Source organism: Diceros bicornis, chromosome 30 (genome assembly GCF_020826845.1).
Source record: "Diceros bicornis minor isolate mBicDic1 chromosome 30, mDicBic1.mat.cur, whole genome shotgun sequence".
NCBI lineage: Eukaryota > Metazoa > Chordata > Mammalia > Perissodactyla > Rhinocerotidae > Diceros > Diceros bicornis.
Window position 1 is genome coordinate 11,252,347 of NC_080769.1, and position 22,435 is coordinate 11,274,781.

A 22,435-nucleotide genomic window follows, 5' to 3' on the forward strand; every position below is an offset into this window, starting at 1 on the left:
AGTGCTAAGAAGACATTTCAACATTAAATACCAGGCTAGGGTTTCTCCCCCTAAATTTTCATGTTTTTTTAAGAGCTGAATGTACAGTGACAGCCTCTCGACACCACAGACAGACATTTTCTCCCCCAGCGTGAGCTCTCACAAATCTCCAAAGTGATGATAAAAAACTCAAGTCTTTCCAGGTCATCACACAAACTGAATTTCTCCCAAGTTAACATGTATTCTTTTGTGCCCAATAAGATGAGTTCATCAAGGCTCTCTTGCCTTCCTGAACCTGTGAGGTTTCCTCCCAGTCTGAGCTCTTGGGTTTTCTTAAAGATGTGTCATTGGAGCCTTTTCCACACCGATGATGCAAACAGCTTCTCTCCTCGGTGAGTTTTCACATGACTCCGAAGGGATGAATGATCACTGAAGGCTTTCCCACAGGCCAGGCATTCATAGGGTTTCTCCCCGGTGTGTATCCTCCTGTGCACATTAAGGTTCGAGCCTATGCTGAAGGCTTTCCCACAATGATCACACTCATACGGCTTCTCTCCTGTGTGACTTCTCATGTGTGTCTTAAGGGTCGACTGGTTTCTGAACGCTTTCCCACACTGTCTACATTCAACACGCTTCTTTACAAGATGAATGCTCATATGCCTTCTCCGGGATAAATAATCACCAAAGACTTTCCCACAGGCAGCACATTCATAGCGTCTCTCTTGAGTGTGTATTTTCCTGTGTGCAGTTAGGTTTGAGCTCGCGCTGAAGGCTTTTCCACATAGATCACACCCGTACGGTTTCTCTCCAGTGTGAGAATTCATGTGTGTCTTAAGGATGGACTGGTTTCTGAACGCTTTCCCACACTGTCTACATTCAACGGGTTTCTTTACAATATGAATTCTCATGTGTTTTCTCCGTGATAAGACATCACCAAAGGATTTCCCACATTCTTTACATTCGTATGTTTTCTCTACCATGTGGTTCTTCTTGTGCAAATTAAAGTTAGACTTCCATCGGAAGGCTTTTCCACATTGCGTGCATTCATAGGGTTTCTCTCCAGTGTGATTCCTGACATGCTCTTTGAGATGTGAGGGATGCTGAAAAGCTTTCCCACAGTCGACACATTCATAAGGTCTCTCTCCAGTGTGTGTTCGTTTGTGTGCAATGAGGTGGCAGCTCCTGCCATACGCCTTCCCACACTCATCGCACTTGTAAGGTCTCTCCCCAGTGTGAACTCTCATGTGTATCTTCAGGGAAGAGAGCGTTCGGAATGCGTTTCCACACTGACTGCAGTCAAAGGGCTTCTCTGTGAGGTGAGTTCTCGCATGACTCCTAAGGGCTGAGGGATCATTGAAAGCCTTCCCACAGGCGCTGCATTCGTAGGGTTTCTCTCCAGTGTGTATTCTCCTGTGCCGGGTAAGGGAAGCGCTTGTGGTGAAGGCTTTTTGGCACTGATGACATTCATGCATTTTTCGCCCATTGTAAATGCTCACATGTTGGGTTAGATGTGACCTGTTCTTGAGAGCTATCCCATAGCCCCGGCGGTGATACGGCCTCTTGCCAGTGTGTCTTCCCATTTGCTGAGTAAGATGAGTGCCCATACTGAAGACTTCAAACAGGTGAGCATATTCAGTGGATTTCTCTCCAAGAGGAGTTCTCTCCTGTTGATTAAGAGATGAGTGCTAAGGCATTTCCCGTATTCATTACATTCCTAAGTTATCCCCATATAAATTGGCAAAAATTGAAGCACAAATTATGATGTCATAATTTGCAGTGCAAAAGTACAGTTTCTGCCCCATTTGGGCTCTATCAAATAGAATAGGTGGATGCTATGCCCTAAGGCTCCAAGTGTCTAACTTTTACAAAGCTTTTTACACATACAGGTATATCTCACAGGTATTGTGGGTTCAGTTTCAGACAACCATAATGAAGCGAATACTGCAATAAAACAAGTCTCATGAATTTTTTGGCTTCCCAGTACACATACAAGTTATGTTTACACTCTACTGCAGTCTACTAAGTGTGCAAGAGCATTATGTCTAAATAAACCAATGTATATACCTTAATTTAAAAACACTATATTGCTCAAAAATGCTAACCATCATCTAAGCCTCCAGCAAGTTGTAATCTTTTTGCTGGTGAAGGTACCTGCCCTTCACACAGTATCTGCAAAGCACAATAAAACGAGGTATGACTATCCTTTGTTAACTGTTTACATCTGAACTGAGCCCCAACACTCAATATCTGAGACATAGTTAGTGAAATGTTTACTCATCGGAATTCTAAGTGGAGCAGTTTGCAGCTGGATTTAGGGCTTTCTCCCAAATTAGCAATACTCAGAGTCTCTGACACTACTCCCTCTTGAGCATGTCACTCGCCTGGTTCTTGAGCTGCTTTTGTAACTTAGCCTGCCTCAGTCTTCTCCCAATATGGAAGATCCAGAATTATCCCAAGGAAATCTTACCATTGTCACACCACTGGGAGTTTCCTTCCCAAAAATATCTTCCATGAGAATGGACCATTTGGTTTTAGATGGAGTCTCCCAATCTGAAAAAAATTGGGAAACTATTAATTTGTTGGAAAAAGAAAATGGTGGAATGATGGTCACAAAAATAAGTGGATTTCTCTGCAAATATTAACCCTAAAGAAGGAAAGGCAATGTGAAAGAGAAGAATGTACAGATGAGTATAAACAACTGTGAAAAATTTGGCTGCGTGAGATACACAGCAATGATAGGGGTGGACATTTAAGTCAATTCACTAAGAAGTAATTTTTCAAAGATTGATATTGATAATGACAGGAAGAGTACGATCAGGAATGTTAAGTTTGGAAGGATGGGAGAAAGACACCATGTGGACATGTCACTGTTAAAGATGAAACCCAGCAATTCCACTTCTGGGTATTTCCAAAGAAAACAAAAACACTAACTCAAAAAGATATCCACACCCCCATATTCCTTGCAGCATTATTTACAATAGTCAAGATATGGAAACAACCTGTGTCCATCAACAGCTAAACAGATAAAGAAAATGCAGTATACATATATCATTGGACTATTATTCAGCCATAAAAAAGGACATCCTGCCATTTCTAACAACACAGTTGGAGCTTGAGGGCATATTATGCTAAGTGAAATAAGTCAGATGGAGAAAGACAAGTACTGTATGATCTCATTTATATGTGGAACCTTAAAAAAAAAACAAAACCAAGCTCACTGATACAGAGAATAGATAGGTGGTTGTCAGAGGCAGGGCAAGTGGAGGGTAGGTGAAATTGGCAAAGGAGGTCAAAAGGTACAAATTTCCAGTTATAAAATAAATAAGTCCTGGGGATGTGATACACAGCATGGTGACTCTAGTTAATAATACTCTATTGCATACATGAAAGCTGCTATGAGAGCAAATCTTAAAATTTCTCATCATAATAAAAAAAATTTTTGTAACTACGTGAGGTGATTGATGTTAAACTATGAAGTAGACTTACTGTGGTGATTGTTTCACAATATATACAAATACCAAATCATTATGCTGTACACCTGAAACTAATATAATGTTATCTGTCAATTATACCTCAATAAAAATAATTAAATACACAGATAAATAAAGATGAAGGGACATAGAGACCAAAGGACTTGTGAGAGAATGGAGGGGCAGCGAAATAGAAGGAAATTCCAAATTTCCCTGGTGACATTTCCTCATGGATCTCCCTCTACCCCAATCACTGGACAGAGACAATACTCAAAAGCATTTGTGTCTGTCTGGTGCTTACCGGGGCAAGAGCCTCCGTGAAGTCCCCTCTCCTCTGTCCTCAGCTCCTCTTCTTGCTCCAAGTGGGAGATGAGGCTCGGTTTGTCCACCTGACACCCTACTCACGGGGAAAGACACGTGTTGAGAGAGGATCATGCAAGAGAACCTCTTTCATTAGACTGGTGTTAGTGTTTCAGTCTTCAGTGTTCTGAAGATGGACAAATCTGACTTAGGAGCAGCCAAATGATGGTGCCAAATTTCTAAGGAACACAGTGAAAGGCTTTCATAAAACACAAAACCACAAACACCCACACGTTTTGCCCTTCAGAGGAATGAGGGCTTAACTCAGAAACCTATGCTCAATCTCAGACACACTTGACAACCACCATGGTCAATGCAATGGACAGGTCTCAATATTCATGGGGAGATACCAAGAGGGTGGGCACCAGGTCGGCTGGTTCACAACTGTGTTCCGAATCCCCACATAGTTCCTGGGTCATGGTAAGTACCTAAAACAAAAACATCCGATTCATCAATGAATAAATGATGCCAGCCTTACCCACTGAGGCGAGGTTGCTATAGTTCTCCAACATCACATCCTTGTACAGTTTTCTCTGAGAAGAATCCAGCAAGGGCCACTCCTTCTCAGTGAAGTCCACAGCAACATCCTGGAAAGTCACTGATTCCTAAAATGCCACACACATTTGAGGTCAGTGAGAAACCAGCCTATGTGTTCACATATGGCTGAGGCTCAAGACTGGGCACGAGAGACTTGAAACACAGGGTTTTCAGATGCCGTTTGGGGGGTCTCAACATTTACTCTAGAAGTCTGCAAACTCTTTCCCATGAGGTGATCTCATCCCAACTCATTGTCAAATGCAACTCTGACACAGGACCAAATCTCTCTCCATTTCTAGCCTGGCCTAAGCACTCTAAGCTATATTATGAGAGAAACAACTGGTACATAAGTCATTTCCCCTAACAACTCTGATACCAGGACAGCCTCACAACATTCTTTGGCTCTTTCTCTTGTGCCCTGATCAGGCATCAATCAGCCTGAATGAAGATCTAAAAGAATTCTAACACGTGATATTGGGAGTGTTCTTGGGAATGGCCTCTCCCACCCTCAGAGGCCCTGAGATCTTGGTGTACCTGGGAACCACCAATGGTTTGCATATGAAGCTCCAAGCCATTGCAAGCAAACAGGTCCACATCTTGGGGACAGGAATGATCTTTTGAAGAAAAAGGAATTTCTGACTCCTGGAGACAGGCAGGGTCCTGGGTGGACATAGCTAGAGAAGAGAGGATCCATGAGGATTAAAGCCTGCTGGATACTCACAAATCAGGAAATTGCCCACACTATCAGTGTACAGTACACATCCCTCAATCAATACACACACATACACACAATGTTTTGTAACAAGCCAGAACAGTCCTGTTCCACTCAAGCACAGGTGGGCTTACATATCCATCAACAAAGTGATACATATTCTCAATTTATGATTTAAGTAATTAAAGCTCTAAGAGGTAAAGCTGTTACTTTGCTCAGATTTATCAAAGTAATAAATAGGATAGTGCAGGGTTATACATTACCTGTGTTCTTTACACACCAACTACACACCCTCCCTCCCTTACTGAAACTCACAAAAACCTTGAATCAGACACAGTCACCTGAGGAGCTCCCAGGGCTTTGCTTCCACCTCATTTCATCCATCCCCCACTGGCAGCCCTCCCGTGGCTATGCACACCCCTGACACCTCAGTGAAGTGTCAGGGGCCACTTAAGCTTGATTTCTGAGGGCATTCATCAACCCAAGAACTTACCACATGTGGGAGACAGATCAAGAGCTGCCATCCTGTGAGAATGATAGCAAATTTGCCTGAACAACAGGGCACTGGCACCAGGAAGCTATTCTCTTGCTGTCATGGGATTCCTCCAGCTGGCATCTGTAGTAAATGAGAAGAGACGAGACTACTAGGTGTAGTCAAAGGCTTTCTGTCTCTCCCACTCACAGGACAATTCTGACTTTTGTTGTCAAGCATTTCTTCTTTTGAGCAGCAAGTTCTGTATGATCTTAGGCCTTTATCTTACTTAGGCAAAACCTCCAGGAAATGTGGTGGAGGGCCCTGACCTGCCTCAAGTAAGAGTCAGATTCACTCTCCCAAGTAATTTGTCACGGAGCACAACTCTGTTAAACTCCCCCGCTCATTAAACATTCCAGTCCCAGACTTCTGTTCTTCCTTTCAACTTCAAAGCTGGCCATGGTTTAGGATGATTCTAGTATCCACGAGGATGGTCCACCTAGGATCACATATTCCAATCTCCAATGCTCTTTGACCCCACACTCTACACCAACACACACATGCAGGGGCCAGCAGCCTAGGCCTTGTCATTATTAGAATCAGCTTCACCTCACAGACAATGATTCAGAAATCTGTTCTGGGGACGAAACCTACACAACATTCTTTGCACATTAACTCTCCCAATTTAGAGAGTTTCAGGCCACCTGTTTTCCTACCATCTTGTACCTCTTCTCACTATAACACTTATCCAACTGAGATTCATCACTTCTACAATTTATTTGTCCAAATTCCTTTACCTCCTGCCTATTAGAACCCCTAACAAGCAAAAGACCAACACTGGATGATTCCAACCATCTGCCTTCTCTATGAAGGTACTTGGGAATACCTTCGGCACACAAGTCAGTCACACTGGTAGCTTCTGAAACAAAGTCACTAACCCTAAAAGAGCACCTACACTAAATAAAAGCATACTAGGCAATCTAATCTTCCCATCTCCCAAAACCATGTAAAGTTTTTCTGAACCAACAACTGTGTTACCGTTACTCTTACTTTCAGCAAATACTCTTATTTTCACTTCATAGTAATCACAACTAAAATAACGTTCCTCAGCAAAGAACTGGAAAATGAGACAAAAAAGTAATTCCACATATGATAGCAGAAAATATATAAACTACATTGAAATAAATCAAAAGCTGCACTATAAGATCTTGACAATAAAAACTATAAAACACTGCTGAAAGAAATTAAAGACTTAAATAAATGGGACGGAATATTATTTTCACAGACTGCAAGAGTCAATATTATTAAGCTATTCACTCTCCAAATTCATTTGCAGATACAATGCAGTCGCTATCAAAATCCCAGCAGACTGCTTTCTAGAAATTGAAAGCCAAATCTAAAATGTATATCAAAATGCAAAAGATCTACAAGAGCCAGAACAACGTTAAGAAAGAAAAACAGGGCCGGCCCCGTGGCTTAGCAGTTAAGTGCGCGAGCTCCGTTGCTAGTGGCCCGGGTTCGGATCCCGGGCGCGCACCGACGCACTGCTTCTCCGGCCATGCTGAGGCCGCGTCCCACATACAGCAACTAGAGGCAAGTGCAGCTATGACATACAACTATCTACTGGGGCTTTGGGGGAAAAAATAAATAAAATTAAAAAAAGAAAAACAAACTTGGCGGATTCATACCTACTAACCTTACCATAGTAATGAACAAGGACTGGAATAAGTATAGACAAATAGGTCAATGGAACAGAAGAGAATTAGAAATAGACCTAGAGGTGCAGGGTCAAATGATTTTCAATAAGGGATCAAAGCAATTCAATAGGCAAAGCAGTCTTTTTAATAAATGGTGCTGAAAGAACTCAATGGAAAAAAAGGAACTATGACCTCTATTATCACTGCATTAAAAAAACTAATTTGAAATTTTAAAAACCTTTTTGAAATGAATCAGACACCAAAAAATAAAATACAAAGAGATTGTTTTCACAACCCAGAGAACACAACCGTATTTTAAGACTAAACACAAATAGGGGGCCGGCTTGGTGGTGTGGCGGTTAAGTGCACGCACTCCACTGCGGCGGCCCAGGGTTCGGATCCCTGGCGCACACCGACGCACCGCTTGTCAAGGCATGCTGTGGCGGCGTCCCACATAAAGTGGAGGAACATGGGCACGGATGTTAGCCCAGGGCCAGTCTTCCTCAACAAAAAAAAGAGGAGGATTGGCAGATGTTAGCTCAGGGCTGATCTTCCTCACAAAAAAAAAAAAAAAGACTAAACACAAATAGAATTAAACAAAAAAAATAAATCAGACTTCACCGAAATTAAAAATTTCTAGTCATCAAATAACAGCACTAAAAAAATAAACAGGCTGGCATAAAAACGACACATAGATCAATGGAACAGAACTGAGAGCCCAGAAATAAACCTATGCATATACAGTCAATTAATTCACAACAAAGGAGCCAAGAATATACAATGCGGAAACAGTCTCTTCAAGAGAAAACTGGACATCCACATGCAAAAGAATGAAACTGAACCGCTATCCTACAATATACATAAAAATTAATTCAAAATGGATTAAAGACTTGAACATAAGACTGGATATCATAAAATTCCCAGAAGAAAACATAGCAGGTTACCTCCCTGACATCAGTCTTGGCAATGAGTTTTTGGATTTGACACTAAACGCAAAGGCAACGAAAACAAAAATAAACAAGTAGGACTACACTGAACTAAAAAGCTTCTGCACAGCAAAGGGAACCATTAACAAAATGGAAAGGCAACCTACTGAATGGAAGAAAATATTTGCAAATCATGTATCTTATAAGAGGTAATATCCAATATAAAAAACTCATACAGCTCAATAGCAAAAAAATGATCTAATTTAAAAACTGGCAGAGGATCCAAATAGATATTTTTTCTTTTTTTTTTCTTTTTTTTTTTGTGAGGAAGATCAGCCCTGAGCTAACATCTGACGCCAATCCTCCTCTTTTTGCTGAGGAAGACTGGCCCTGAGCTAACATCCATGCCCATCTTCCTCTACTTTATATGGGATGCCGCCACAGCATGGCTTGACAAGCGGTGCGTCAGTGCGCGCCCAGGATCCAAACCTGCGAACCCTGAGCCACCGAAGCGGAGCGCGTGCACTTAACCGCTGCGCCAATGGGCCAGCCCCATTAATAGATATTTTTTCAAAGAAGACATACAGATGACCAACAGGTACAGAAAGAGATGCTCAACACTACTAATCATCAGGGAAATGCAAATCAAAACCACAATGAGATATTCCCTCACACCTGTTAGAAACTATCAACAAGACAAGACATAACAAGTGTTGGCAGGCTGTGGAGAAAATGGTGCCCTTGTGTACTGTTGGTAGGAATGTACACTGGTGCAGCCACTATGGAAAACAACATGGAGGTTCCTCAAAAAATTAAAAACAGAACTACCATATGATCCAACAATTCCACTCTGGGTATTTATCTGAAGAAAATGGAAACATTAATTCAAAAAGATACATGCACCCCATGTTCACTGTGGCATTATTTACAACAGCCAAGACACAGAAACAACCAAAGTGGCCATCAACTGATGAATGGATAAAGAATGTGGTGTGTATACACACACACACACACACTCACACAATGGAATATTATTCAGCCACAAAAAAGAATGAAATCTTGCCATTTGCGACAACATGGATGGACCTTGAGGGCACTATGCTTAGTGAAATAAGTTAGACAGGAAATGATAAATACCACATGTTCTCATTTATATGTGGAATCTGCCAAAAAAAAACAAAAAAACCAAGCTCATAGACACAAAGAACACACTGGGGCTGCCTGGGGGGAGTCAAATGGGTTAAGATGGTCAAAAGGTACAAATTTCCAGTTATAAAATGAGTAAGTCAGGGGTCGGCCTGGTGGCATAGTGGTTGGGTTCACTTGCTCTGCTTCAGTGGCCCAGGGTTCGCAGGTTCAGATCCCCAGTGACCTGCACACTGCTCATCAAGCCACGCTGTGGCGGCATCCCATATACAAAATGGAGGAAGATGGGCAGGGATGTTAGCTCAGGGCCGATCTTTTCACCAAAAAAAAACCAAAATGGGGTGGCCAGGCCCGTGGCGTAGTGGTAAAGTTCACGCACTATGCTTTGGCGGCCAGGGGTTCACAGGTTTGGATCCCAGGCATGCACCAATGCACCGCTTATCAAGCCACGCTGTGGCAGTGTCCCACATATCAACTAAAGGAAGATGGGCACGGATGTTAGCCCAGGGCCAATCCTCCTCAGCAAAAAGAGGAGGATCGGCAACGGATGTTAGCTCAGAGCTAATCTTCCTCATCAAAAACAAAAAAAGAAAGAAAAGAAAAGAAAAAAATGAATAAGTCACAGGGATGTAACTATACAAAGACTGAACAAGATGAAACAATATTTCCTAACTATAAAATCCAACCACATGGGGCACAATGCTTATCTCAGAAAATGGCATCAATCTCTGACCACAGAGCAATGAAGTCAGCAAACAATAAGCAGAAAAATGTCACAGGAATGGAAATTAAAAGCCCTAAATAATTCTCATGCCAAAGAAGTCATAATATTCAATAATATTCAGAACTGAAACATAATATACTATCCCTGCAATTCTTTGGGATGTGACAGGTATCCAATGTAAGAAATTGAAAAGAAAAATCCCCAAAAAGTAAAAGGAAGAAAATTATAAGGAACAGAAAGTCTGAAATAGAAAACATCACATATCATGAAGTGGTTCAATCAAGCCAAAAGTACTTTGAAAAAAACAAAATCCTGGCAAGATTTAAAAAAAAAAAAAAACATATAAGAATGAAAAACTAGGGGCCGGCCCCGTGGCTAGTGGTTAAGTGCTCGAGCTCCGCTGCTGGCGGCCCGAGTTCGGATCCCAGGCGCGCACTGACGCACCACTTGTCAAGCCATGCTGTGGCAGTGTCTCATATAAAGTGGAGGAAGATGGGCTTGGATGTTAGCCCAGGGCCAGTATTCCTCAGCAAAAAGAGGAGGATTGGCACGGATGTTAGCTCAGGGCTGATCTTCCTTGCAAAAATAAATAAATAACTAAATAAATAAAAGAATGAAAAACTAGATAAGGTTGCAAATGTAGTAAGTATTAACAATACAATAACAGCATATGATTAACAACTTTGACTACACAATTTAAACCTTAGATGAAATGAATAAATTCCTAAAGAAATTTTACTTACCATATGAAATAGAGAACTTGGATGCCCTATGACCCTTAGGGGAACTGAAACAACAGCTTTAAAACTTTCCACAAAGAAAACTCCAGACCCCAATGGTTTTTCCTGGTGTAACTCCCTTTTAAGGAACAAGTGATTCTATTCTTAGGCAAAATATTCCAGAAGTTACAAAAAAGAGGGAACACTCCCACCTCATTTTATGAGGCTGGCACAAACCTGAAACACAAAAGGAAAGTTACAAGCCAATTTCACTCAAACACAGACCCAAATTACCAAATAAAATACTAGCAAACAGAAGCAGAAAATGATACAACAGACCCACCCTTTCCAAGTAAGTTATTTACCAAGGCAAATGTAATGTCACATTACAAAATCAATTGGTTTAATTCACCCCATTATCAGAGAAGTAAGAAAATCATATTATTCACTGATTCCATTCAATGTACCTATTACAGGCCAGGAAACATTTAAGATACTTGCAATACATCAACAAAGAGATATCAAACTAGATAGTGGAAACAAAAAAAAAAAATCACTTAAAAGCCTAAAGCTGTTCATGAGAAAAACTCAAACTAGGAAAAGAAGGGAGCTTCCTTGACCTAATAAATGCAAGTATTCAAGTTAATTACCCTTAAGGTCAGAGAGAAAACAAGACTGTCTACTATCCAAACTCCATTCGATGCTACTGAAATCCGCAGCCAGTCCAGCAAAGAAAGTAAATAATAAAAAATGTGTACAAGGCAAAAGGAAAATATATTTACTTATTCATTTTATACAGACAAAACTGTCAATGGAGAATATCCAAAATGGTACACAAAAATTAAGAGAATTATATACCTCAGCATGCTTGCTGAACCCAAATATACAAAGCTGTTGGGAAAAAAATGTAATTTCTTTCTTTTTTTTTTTTTTTAAGATTTTATTTATTTATTTTTTCCCCGAAAGCCCCAGTAGATAGTTGTATGTCATAGCTGCACATCCTTCTAGTTGCTGTATGTGGGACGGGGCCTCAGCATTGCTGGAGAAGCGGCACGTCTGTGTGCGCCCGGGATCCGAACCCGGGCCGCCAGCAGCGGAGCGCGCGCACTTAACCACTAAGCCACGGGGCCGGCCCAAAAAATGTAATTTCTGAGCACCAAAAAACAAAGTTCCTAGGAAAAAATCTAACAACAACAACAACAACAAAAACCCTTAAATCCTGTTTGCTGATACTCATAAAACTTTATTGAAAGGCATTATAGAAGATGTAAATAAACAAACAAAATTCGACTAACTGTAAGATTCAAAGGCATAATAATGTCAATGTTCTCAAAACTCATATAAAGATTCAACCCAACCTGAAAACCAAACCCCAGTAGGTGGAACTTTGTAAACTGACTCTAAAATTGAAGCCATGAGGTACCTGAACAAGAGCCGGTTGGGGTACATACTTCACCTACAAGATATTTAGAAATCTCTTAATTAAAATGTGTACTTGCATCAATACAGAAAAAAGTATGTCTCTGAAAACACTTAAGAGTGTGAGTTCATTCACAAATAATTACCAAAATTAGGAAATACATTTGGGGGAAAATATATAATGCAGTAAAATCCAATAAGAAAATCATTATGGAAGAACAGGAGGATGCAGTTTAGAAGGAGTACACAGGTTTCTGAGGTTTCATAACATTTTCTTTCTTGGCCTACTTTGTGAATTTACAATTTACTGTTGTCCTTTTAATTGTGTGTGTTTTCTGCATACATGTTCCATATCTCAATAAAAAAAACACTTCAAAGGAAAGGATAAGTAGAAAGCAACAAATAAATAAGATGGCAAAAATAAATGCAAAACATTAGTCATCACAATAAATACTGGTGGACTAACTCAAGTTACATAATATTGAACTCAATTTTTAAATCTAGTTATAAGCTACTTGCACGAAAGTCAACTAAAGTATATAAAAACAGATGAGCGCACCAACAAGTTAAAACATAAAACGCATTCAATACAAATGTGAACAAAAAGAAAACCAGTGTGCCTCTATTAATGAGACTAAATTGACCACACAGCAAAACGAAGTTTAACTTTGTGGTCTCCAATTCCCGACTCCCTATAATGTTCTGAACTCACTTCGGTCGGGCTTTCCCGTCCCCACCCCAAAGAGTCCGTTTTTTCGGCCAGATCACCAGTGCCTCCCCCTCGTCGCTAAACACAGAGGTCCTAAATTTCAATCCTCGCGTCATCAGCGTTTCATATCACTGATCACAGAGTCCTAACACACACTCGCCGCCTGGCTGCCTGGCTTCCCAGTCCCAGGTCCCCGTCCCCGCCTTGTGGGCCGCTCGTATCCTCAGGGAGACGGGGTGTAAAGGGTTAAGTGAGAAAAGCGGGGCTTACACGCCTGAGGGTAGAATCGCGGGCAGCGGAGGTCACAGAAGCTGCCGCCGAAGGGACAAGAAGTTCATACGGAAAGTCCGGTCTGTCGCGGGGAAGCGGAGGGTCCCCAACGGCACAGGGGAAGCCGCCAGAGACCTCTCGTAGGCCCATGTGTACAGCGGCAATCGCCTCCCCAGACTAATGGCTTCCGCTTCACTTCCGCCTTCTAAATCTCGCGGGACTGATTCACAGCCTCTAACCCGGAAGCCTGCGGGGAGAAAGGATTCTGGGAAATGTAGTTCTGAAAGCTTAGACGAGCCTGGTGGCGGTGCCCAGGTGGAGTCTGGTTGTAGAGCACATTTCTCCAACTTTTAATTGTTCCAGTGGCCCAGGACTCAGTTCTCAGGCTTATTTTCGTCTTATAATCATTCTCTCTGTGGTAGCAGCGAATCTCAACGGTTTAAGTACTGTTCTTATGCTCAAGACTCAAATTTCCATCCACAGCCCCACGCCTCTACCTTGAATTCCAGAGGGAATGAGATGTTCTCTCCCCACTAGGTATTTTATAGACACTTTAAAATGGCACAAATCAAACTCCTGACTCCACCTTCTCAACCTCAAATAATAGCAACCTCATCTTTCCACTTGTCCACTGTAAACCTTGGCAACACCCTCGATCTTTTTGCCCCATTGATCAATCAGGGAATCTTCAGTTCTACCTCGACCATCAACCCAGAACCTGATTATTTTGCCAGAAATCTTTTTCTTGTTCCTGAGTTAAGAAAGGTCATGGCAGGACTCAGAAAAGTCGAAGTTAGCGTTTTGTGGTCCTCTTTTACACTATCTGAGTCAGAAAGTTAGGAGGCCCAGCTTCAAAGTGAGGGCGCTTACCTGGGGGAGGTGAGCACGCAGGGAGCGGAAGAGAGGTCCTCCCTGGCCTCCTAGCGCTAGTTCTAATGCTAATTCCACCAAGGCAGGCATGTGGAGTAAATTGCCTATAGCCTGTTTCTCCTGTATAAATGAGCCATCTCCTAAAATTTTTGCCAAGACTCAAATGGGGAATGCAAGTAACTCTGATTACTGCCCGCAGGGACAAGAAGAGGGCAGAATGAGCCAAATGCAGGCAGAAAGGTGAGCAAAAATGGAAAGATCTGGGGCAGGGGATGCCCCGGTTCCAGGCTGGGGAAACTCCAGAGGAGGGAAAAGGTAGGATCTTCAAGATCTGGAGCCAGCACAAAGGAGGAAGAAAAGAAAAAATGATTCAATTAAAATTCAGGCAGGATCTGGGAGCATAAAAACAGAAATTGAGTAGTTAAAATTAGAAAACAGTGCTGGGTCAGGATTGGAGCTTGTCTTATCAATGCTGAATTCCAGTAAGTTCACTAGAAAGATTAATTGATTGAATGAATGAAGCACAAAAATATCGTTCACTTAACCCTTCAAAATTAAGAGCAGGACATACACTGCTGATGGGAGTGCCAACTGGTGCAGCCACTATGGAAAACAGTATAGAGATTCCTCAAAAAATTAAGGATAGAACTACCATATGATCCAGCTATTCCACTGCTGGGTATTTATCCAAAGAACTTGAAAACACCATTGCATAAAGATACATGCACCCCTGTGTTCATTGCAGCATTATTCACAATAGCCAAGACTTGGAAGCAACCTAAGTGCCCATCAAGCGACAAATGGATAAAGAAGATGTGGTATATATACACAATGGAATACTACTCAGCCATAAGAAACAATGAAATCCAGCCATTTGTGACAACATGGATGGACATTGAGGGTATTATGCAAAGTGAAATAAGTCAGAGGGAGAAGGTCAAATACCATATGATTTCCGTCATTAAGTAGTAGATAATAACAACAACAAACAAACACATAGAGACAGAGATTGGATTGGTGGTTACCAGAGGGGAAGTGGGGGAGGAGGAGGGTGAAAGGGATAATTTGGCACATGTGTGTGGTGATGGGCTGTAATTAGTATTTGGGTGGTGAACAAGATGTAATCTATGCAGAAATAGAAGTATAATGATGTAAACCTGAAATTTTTACAATGTTATAAACCAATGTTACTGCACTAAACAAAAAATTAAAAAAAGAAAAAAAACTCAACCCCCAAAAAAATTAAGAGTGGGAAAATTCTGCAATACTTCTCAGTGGGAAGCATTATTAAGGTAAACAATACCTCAGAAGGTTAGAGAAACCTCATGCACATTCTGTTTCTATATAAAGATATGATTATTGTAGGGAGATAAAATATTAATGAGTTAATACTGGTGAATGTCCCCCACCCTTGTAAATGAGTTTTAGTCAGTCATTCACATTGCCTAGAGAAGCTGGAGAGAGATAGTTAAAGTGGACTTTTATTTATTTTTAAAAAATTATTTGTTGAGGGGCCAGCCGTAGCATAGCAGTTAAGTGCACGTGCTCTGCTTCTGGCGGCCGGGGTTCGGATCCCAGGTACACACCGACACACCGCTTGTCAGGCCATGCTGTGGCGGCATCCCACATAACGTGGAGGAAGATGAGCACGGATGTTAGCCCACAGCCAGTCTTCCTCAGCAAAAAAGAGGAGGATTGGCATGGGTGTTAGCTCAGGGCTGATCTTTCTCACAAAAAGCAAAAATAAAATTATTTGTTGAAGTACAACAATCATACAGAAAGCCCATAAATCCATTTTTAAAGTGAACACACCTATGCACAAATCATAAAAATGTCCACAAAGTGCAAACACTTATGCAATTACTACCCAAGTTTTTAAATAAGAAAATTACCAGTCACTCAGAAGCCCCCTTCATGGTCCTCCTGGTCACTATATCCTCTCATTCTCTAAGGGAAACCCTGTCATGACTTATTATAATATCTGACAGGTTTCAGAACACAACTTCCTTAAAATATGCACCTTAGCATATTGGATATTTTAAGCTGAAGGAATTTGAGAAACGGCAGGTTCAGGAAGGACTCTCTGACCTTCCTTTGAAGCAGGTCGTGAGACCCCTATGTGGTAGGTGTCCTCCTTACACCAGGGGAAAGGAGTATTCTTATCTCCAAAGATGGAGTGACGGGGAGAGGAATCCAAATGAACAGGATTGCTAAATTTCCCACAGTTTGCTATCTTTCGCTCATACCATTTTGTCCTATCACATTTTCCATGACTCTTCATCAAACCTAGCACAAAAAACGCTGAGTTTTAACCACTTCTTTGCATCTTCATTTGCTCATGAAGGCTCCAGTGTTACATAAAACAAATAAATTTGCATGCTTTTCTCTTGTTAATCTCTTTTGTTACAAAGCCCCAGCCTAGAACCTAGAAGGATAGAAGGAAAGATTTTTTTTCCTCTCCTACATATCTTAGAAGAATTTTGCCTGTTTTTTTTTTTTTTTTTTGGCAGGGAAAGAGTTGCCCTGAGCTAAAATCTGTTACCAATCTTCCTCTTTTTTTTCCCCTCCCCAAAGCCCCAGTACCTGGTTGTATATACTAGTTGTAAGTCATTCTAGTTCTTCTATGTGAGCTGCTACCACAGCGTGGCAACTGAGAGATGGATGGTGTGGTTCCACAACCCAAAAGCGAACCGAGGCTGCCAAAGCAGGGAGCTTGAACTTTAACCATTAGGCCATCAGGGCTGGCTTAGCCTGTTTTTTGAACCTTACGTAAGGAGAATCCAAGCTCTCTCCTTTGGGATTGGTGCAAGAGTAGAAAATTGACCAATGCAAGAGGACAGAACCACATACACAGGGCCACCTAGTGTATGACACAATGACTACAGTGGGGCAAGGATGGTCTTTTCAATAAAGCTGGGTCCATTGGATATTCACATGGAAAAAAATTAAAATCGTCTCTATCTCGTACTATATACAAAAATCATTCCAGAATGATTACATAGGGGCCAGTCTGGTGGTGCAGCAGTTAAGTGTGTACGTTCTGCTTGGGCTACCAGGGTTCACAGGTTCGGATCCTGGGCGTGTACCGACCCACTGCTTGTCAAGCCATACTGTGACGGCATCCCATAAAAGTGGAGGAAGATGGGCACAAATGTTAGCCCAGGGCCAATCGTTCTCAGCAAAAAGAGGAGGATTGGCATTGGATGTTAGCTCAGGGCTGATCTTCCTCACAAAAAAAAAAAAAAAAAAATCCGGAATGATTCCAGAACGAAATGTGAAATGTAAAACATGAAGTCTGTAGACAAAAACATGACTTCATGGCTCAAAGTAGGCAGAGATTTCTTAAATTGGAGACAAAAGGGAAGAAATATTTGATGAACTGGAATACATTAAAATTAAGAACTGCTCATCAAAAGACATCATTGGTAGTAAAAAGGTAACCCACAAAGTGGAAGAAAAACATATATATCTAGAAAATAATCCATATTCAGAATATATAAAGAACTGTAACACTCAATAAGACAAATACAAACAACTCAATTTAAAAATCTCCCCCCTTCCCTACATCTGGACAAATCACAAAGCAGGATATCCAAATGGCCAATAAACATACAAAAATGTTCTCAACTTCTCAGGGAAATGCTAGTTAAGCACTCATTTAAACCATAATGAGACACCTGACAGAATGGCTATAGTGAAAAAGTCTGAAAACACCAAGTATTAGTAAGGATATGGAGGAAGCAGAACTTACATGTTGCTGGTGGGAGAGTAATTTGTTAGAGTCACATTGCAAAACTGGTAGAATCTACTAGAGCTGCCTGTGTGTAACTCCTATAAGCCAGAAATTCCACTCCCCAGCAAAAGACAAGTGCAAAAAATATTCACTGCAGCACTGTTATTAGTAGCCATAGTTTGGAAACTATCCAAGTGCCCATTCATTAACAGTGTAATGAATAAGTAAATTGTAGCATATTCACACACTGAGAATGAACTAAGTGCCACTATATGTAACATTCTGGATGAATATCACAAACATAATGAATTGAGCAAAAAAGCCAAACACAAATGAGGACATAGCATATGATTCTCTTGACACACAAAGTACGAAACAGGTAAAATAATCCGAACTGTTAGACATCAGGATGGTCATTATCCAGTGGGCAGGGAAATGTTGACTGCTAGGGAAACCAAGGAGGCTTCCTGGATGCTGATGGAGTTCTCCTTGATCTGGATGGATGCTGGACATGGGTGTGACTAGTTTGTGAAAACGTGTCAAATTATACGTCTCCTTTTCTGAATGCATATTATGGTTCAATAAAAAATTAAAACCTAACTCCATTCTCACTCCCATCCCTTAAGCTTCAGTTTCGTCATCTCAGAAAATGGCAGCTCTTTAGTTCAAGTCAAAAAACCCTGGAGTCAGTCTTGACTGCTTTCTTTCTCTCATCCCCCCATACCTCAAAAAATATTGATGGTCTACTTTAAAAATGGATCCAGAATCAGCCCACTTCTCACCACCTGCACTGTTATCTTTCTGGTCCAAGCCTCCTTCAACTCTCCACTTAATTGTTGTGATTCTTGCTCTCTAGTCTTCCTGTTCTGCCCTTATCCACACTGAACTCAACTACCAGAGTGATTCTTTCAAAACTTCAGTAAGATCGTATTAGTCCTCTGCTCAAATCTCTCTAATGACTTCTCACTGATGTTGGATATATTCCATTTGCTATTCTAGCCAATATTTGACCCTCCCTGTTGCCTCGGAAGGCTGTTTTTTATTCTACATCAAGATATTTCTTTGCCCTCTAGCTTCCCATTGGGTTGGGCCAGTGGGGAGGATTCACAAGAGATCACAGAGAAGAAGAATGAAATTCAGGTATTTATCCACCTATCTCCCTCCCTGCCGGTCACTGAAGGCTGGCTGCATCCCTCAGACCAAGATCTCTGCTCCTGTCATGCAGCCTTCTCTCCTTATTTTTTTTTTTTTGTGAGGAAGATCAACCCTGAGCTAACATCCGTGCTAATCCTCCTCTTTTTGCTGAGAAAGACCGGCTCTGAGCTAACATCTATTGCCAATCCTCCTCCTTTTTCTCCCCCAAAGCCCCAGTAGATAGTTGTATGTCATAGTTGCACATCCTTCCAGTTGCTGTATGTCGGACGGGGCCTCAGCATGGCCAGACAAGTGGTGCGTCAGGTGCACGCCCGGGATCTGAACCCGGGCCGCCAGTAGCAGAGCGTGCGTGCTTAACCGCTAAGCCACGGGGCTGGCCCCAGTGCAGCCTTCTCTTAAAAGCCATAGGGTACTGCACTACTCCTCGTGATTTCCCTAAACCCTGCCTATACCTTTGTAAATAATACCTTATTAAACTCTACTCAAGTTACTCTAAATTCAGTGGGTCATCTGAATCCTAGTGGGACTGGTGGATACAATAAAGGGTACCCAGGATTGGCCCCAAGAAAGAGACTCTCAAAATAGGAGTCTGGGATTGGCTTGGTTATGAAGTTGGGCACCTGAGGGGTGCTGTAGATATTAAATCAATTGGCTGTTTTTCCTTTTTAACTTGAGGGATGACTCAGGGGTCTCGAGGATTTGTGAGCTTGTTTTGCAGGAGAAGGAGAATGCCTCAGGGAGGTCGATGGCCAGCCCTCGGCAGCTGTTGAAGCCGAGAAGTCAGATTGCCAAGAGGCTTATTGGGAATGACCCCTTTGTTTCCCTAAAGCCTCTCCTGCCAAGCCTCTTAGCTCTATAAAACACTCCTCCTTTCTGTTCTTGGAGAAGTGGATTTGAGTGAACCCAGGCTTCCACCTGCTTGTTTTTTTTGTGTGTCTATGTGAGGAAGATCAGCCCTCAGTTAACATCCATGCCAATCCTCCTCTTTTTGCTGAGGAAGACTGGCCCTGACCTCACATCTGTGCCGATCTTCCTCCACTTTATATGGGACGCTGCCACAGCATGGTCTGACAAGCGGTGCGTCGGTGCATGTCTGGGATCCGAACCTGGGCCGCCAGCAGCAGAGCGTGCGAACTTAACCGCTATGCCATGGGGCCAGCCCCCTCCCACCTACCTGTTTTGGCCAATTCTAATAAATCTTTCTCCATCTCCAAGCGCTAATGTCTCAGTGTTTGGCTTGCTGGGCGTCAAGCGCACGAACTTGAGATTAAGGGATTTGGTATCAGTTATATACTTTAGGAGCTCATGGCTCATCTATCTGTGAGGAGGAAACAGGGGTGGGTAACACGTGGCAGCTAGTAGGATTACAATTACTCAAGTTATCATCAGCAGTTGCATTGGAGGATGTGCAGCTGTTAGCACTGGGAAATTAAGTGGTGTGGCACCCACTTCATTGCTGTGACAATAGTGATTATGAAGTTTGTAGAGTCCCCTGCTTCTTAGGATATCCCCAGAGAGAGACACATGGGCAAAGGGGGACATGAAAAGCTGTAAATATAAAATTGAGACCATGCATAGAAAGTTAGAAACCCTGGGAAAAGAATGGGAATTTGGAGAGTGTGTGTCTGGCCTTGTCATAGGTAACCAAGGGAGTCATCAGCAAGTCTTATCCAATCATATGAGCAAGGGAGGCTCTTTGCAGTAAGTAGTTTCCAGAACACAAAAGGGTGGGAGAATTAACTGTCCTGGTTTTCCAGCGGCACAAGTAAAGTTCAATATTGTCACTCTCCTTTATGTATTAGTATTTGAACCACAGATATAAATGACTAGCTTACTCAAAGATACCTTACCTGTCTTCATTTAAAATATTTCTTGGGGGGCTGGCCTGGTGACATAGTGGTTAAGTTCGCGTGCTCTGCTTCAGCGGCGTGGGGTTCACAGGTTGAATTCCGGGCGCGGACCCGTGCATTGCTCACCAAGCCATGCTGTGGCAGCATCCCACGTAGAAAATAGAGGAAGATTGGCATGGATGTTAGCTCAGAGCCAATCTTCCTCGAGCCAAAAAAAGAGAAAGATTGGCAACAGCTGTTAGCTCAGGGCCAATCTTCCCCACCAAAAAATACGTATATATATACACGTATTTTTTTGATCAGTTGTTCTCAACAGGGAATGATTTGGCAATGCTTGCAGATAGTTGTGTCACAACTGGGTTTGGGTGGGGTGCTACCGGCATCTAGTGGTGGAAACTGGGGATGCAGCTATACATTTCTGCACAGGACAGCCTCCTACGACAAAAGAGTTATCAGGCTGCAAATGTGATTAGTGCTGAGGTGTGTGTGTGTGTGAGGGGGTGGTGTGTGCAGAGGGTTGGGAAGAAAAATCGCTACCCACCTCTCCTTTGAGGACCAGGGCTTTAGACACTGGGCAACAATGTCTGAAAACCTAAATTCCTTCTGAGACGCAGAAAACAAGCAGGCTCTAGGATTTTTAAGCGCCTCTTGATTTTCCCTTGGAGTTACTGATCATTATTCATTTATTTGTTTGTTACCTTTTATTTGAAACACAGCAGCTCAAACTTGTAGGATTTTTATATGAAGTTTGTCAAATTTTAGTTGTAAAAACTCAGAAAGAAGTGAAACCAGCACATTGTTAGACATTGATGATTAAGTAGCTAGAAACTAAAGTTTCTTCCTTTTTGCAACCATTGGCTATAGCTTTTAGCTGTTTACCCACCCATTGTTAACTGTGCTCTTTAGGCAATATGCTATCTGACTCCCACTAGATTCCTATAGATAACTCCTCCCTGGTTATCACCATGGTAATGGATGTTAGCTGTTTTTCAGGAATTTGAACCCCTTGTCCATTTCAGACCTGTTGAGACCACCAACCCATCAACTGGGCTCGAGCAGATGTCCGATATGTGACCTTTTGACGTCAAGAGGCTAAAAACTCCATCCTCGGGTCATGCCAATGCCTCTATTTTGTGAACTTGCGTCCTATGAAGAGGCATGAAGTCTGACTATGCTTGCGCAGATCATCAATTACCTCACCTCTCCTCATCTCCAATCATCTATCTCCACATTTTAGACCACCTTGCCCATTTCCCCATAAAGATCCCTGAGTCCCTATTTTCGGGGAGGCGGATTTGAGACTTCTTCTCCCATTTTCCTCACCTGGCTGCCTTGTGATTAAACCCTCTGTCTCTGCAATCTCGCCGTCTCAGTGATTGGTTTTCTGGGAGGCAGGCAAAACGAAGCTGGTTTGGTAACAGAAGGACCTCAGACTTTAGCTGAGAACCAGGAAAGGGCAGAGAGCAATCTTTTTCCGTAAGGGATTGTATAGTAAATATTTTAGGCTTTGTAGGTCTAGAGAAAAACTCACTTTCCCCTGTGTGTCTCCTTGAATCTCACACTACACTCAATACTTCATTTCTGACACTTCTGGCCACCAAATGTGTGTGGGTGTGTGTATGGAAGGGGATTTCCCCCACGCTAGATAATTCTGACTCTCTGGACATCAGAGGGATGTCTTACAATT

At 42.1% G+C, this 22,435-nt stretch overlaps 1 protein-coding gene across 1 annotated transcript; it reads right to left on the bottom strand.

Moving 5' to 3' along the window:
• Positions 1-224: 224 nt before the first annotated feature.
• ZNF317 (zinc finger protein 317) lies at positions 225-13,379 on the bottom strand. Its single transcript, XM_058525819.1, has 8 exons — positions 13,141-13,379; positions 10,767-10,979; positions 5,552-5,674; positions 4,881-5,020; positions 4,288-4,414; positions 3,751-3,846; positions 2,447-2,529; positions 225-1,643 (listed from the first exon to the last, which is right to left on the bottom strand). The coding sequence occupies exons 3-8, from the start codon at positions 5,580-5,582 to the stop codon at positions 324-326; spliced, it is 1,797 nt and encodes a 598-aa protein (XP_058381802.1). The 5' UTR covers positions 5,583-5,674; positions 10,767-10,979; positions 13,141-13,379; the 3' UTR covers positions 225-323.
• Positions 13,380-22,435: the final 9,056 nt, after the last annotated feature.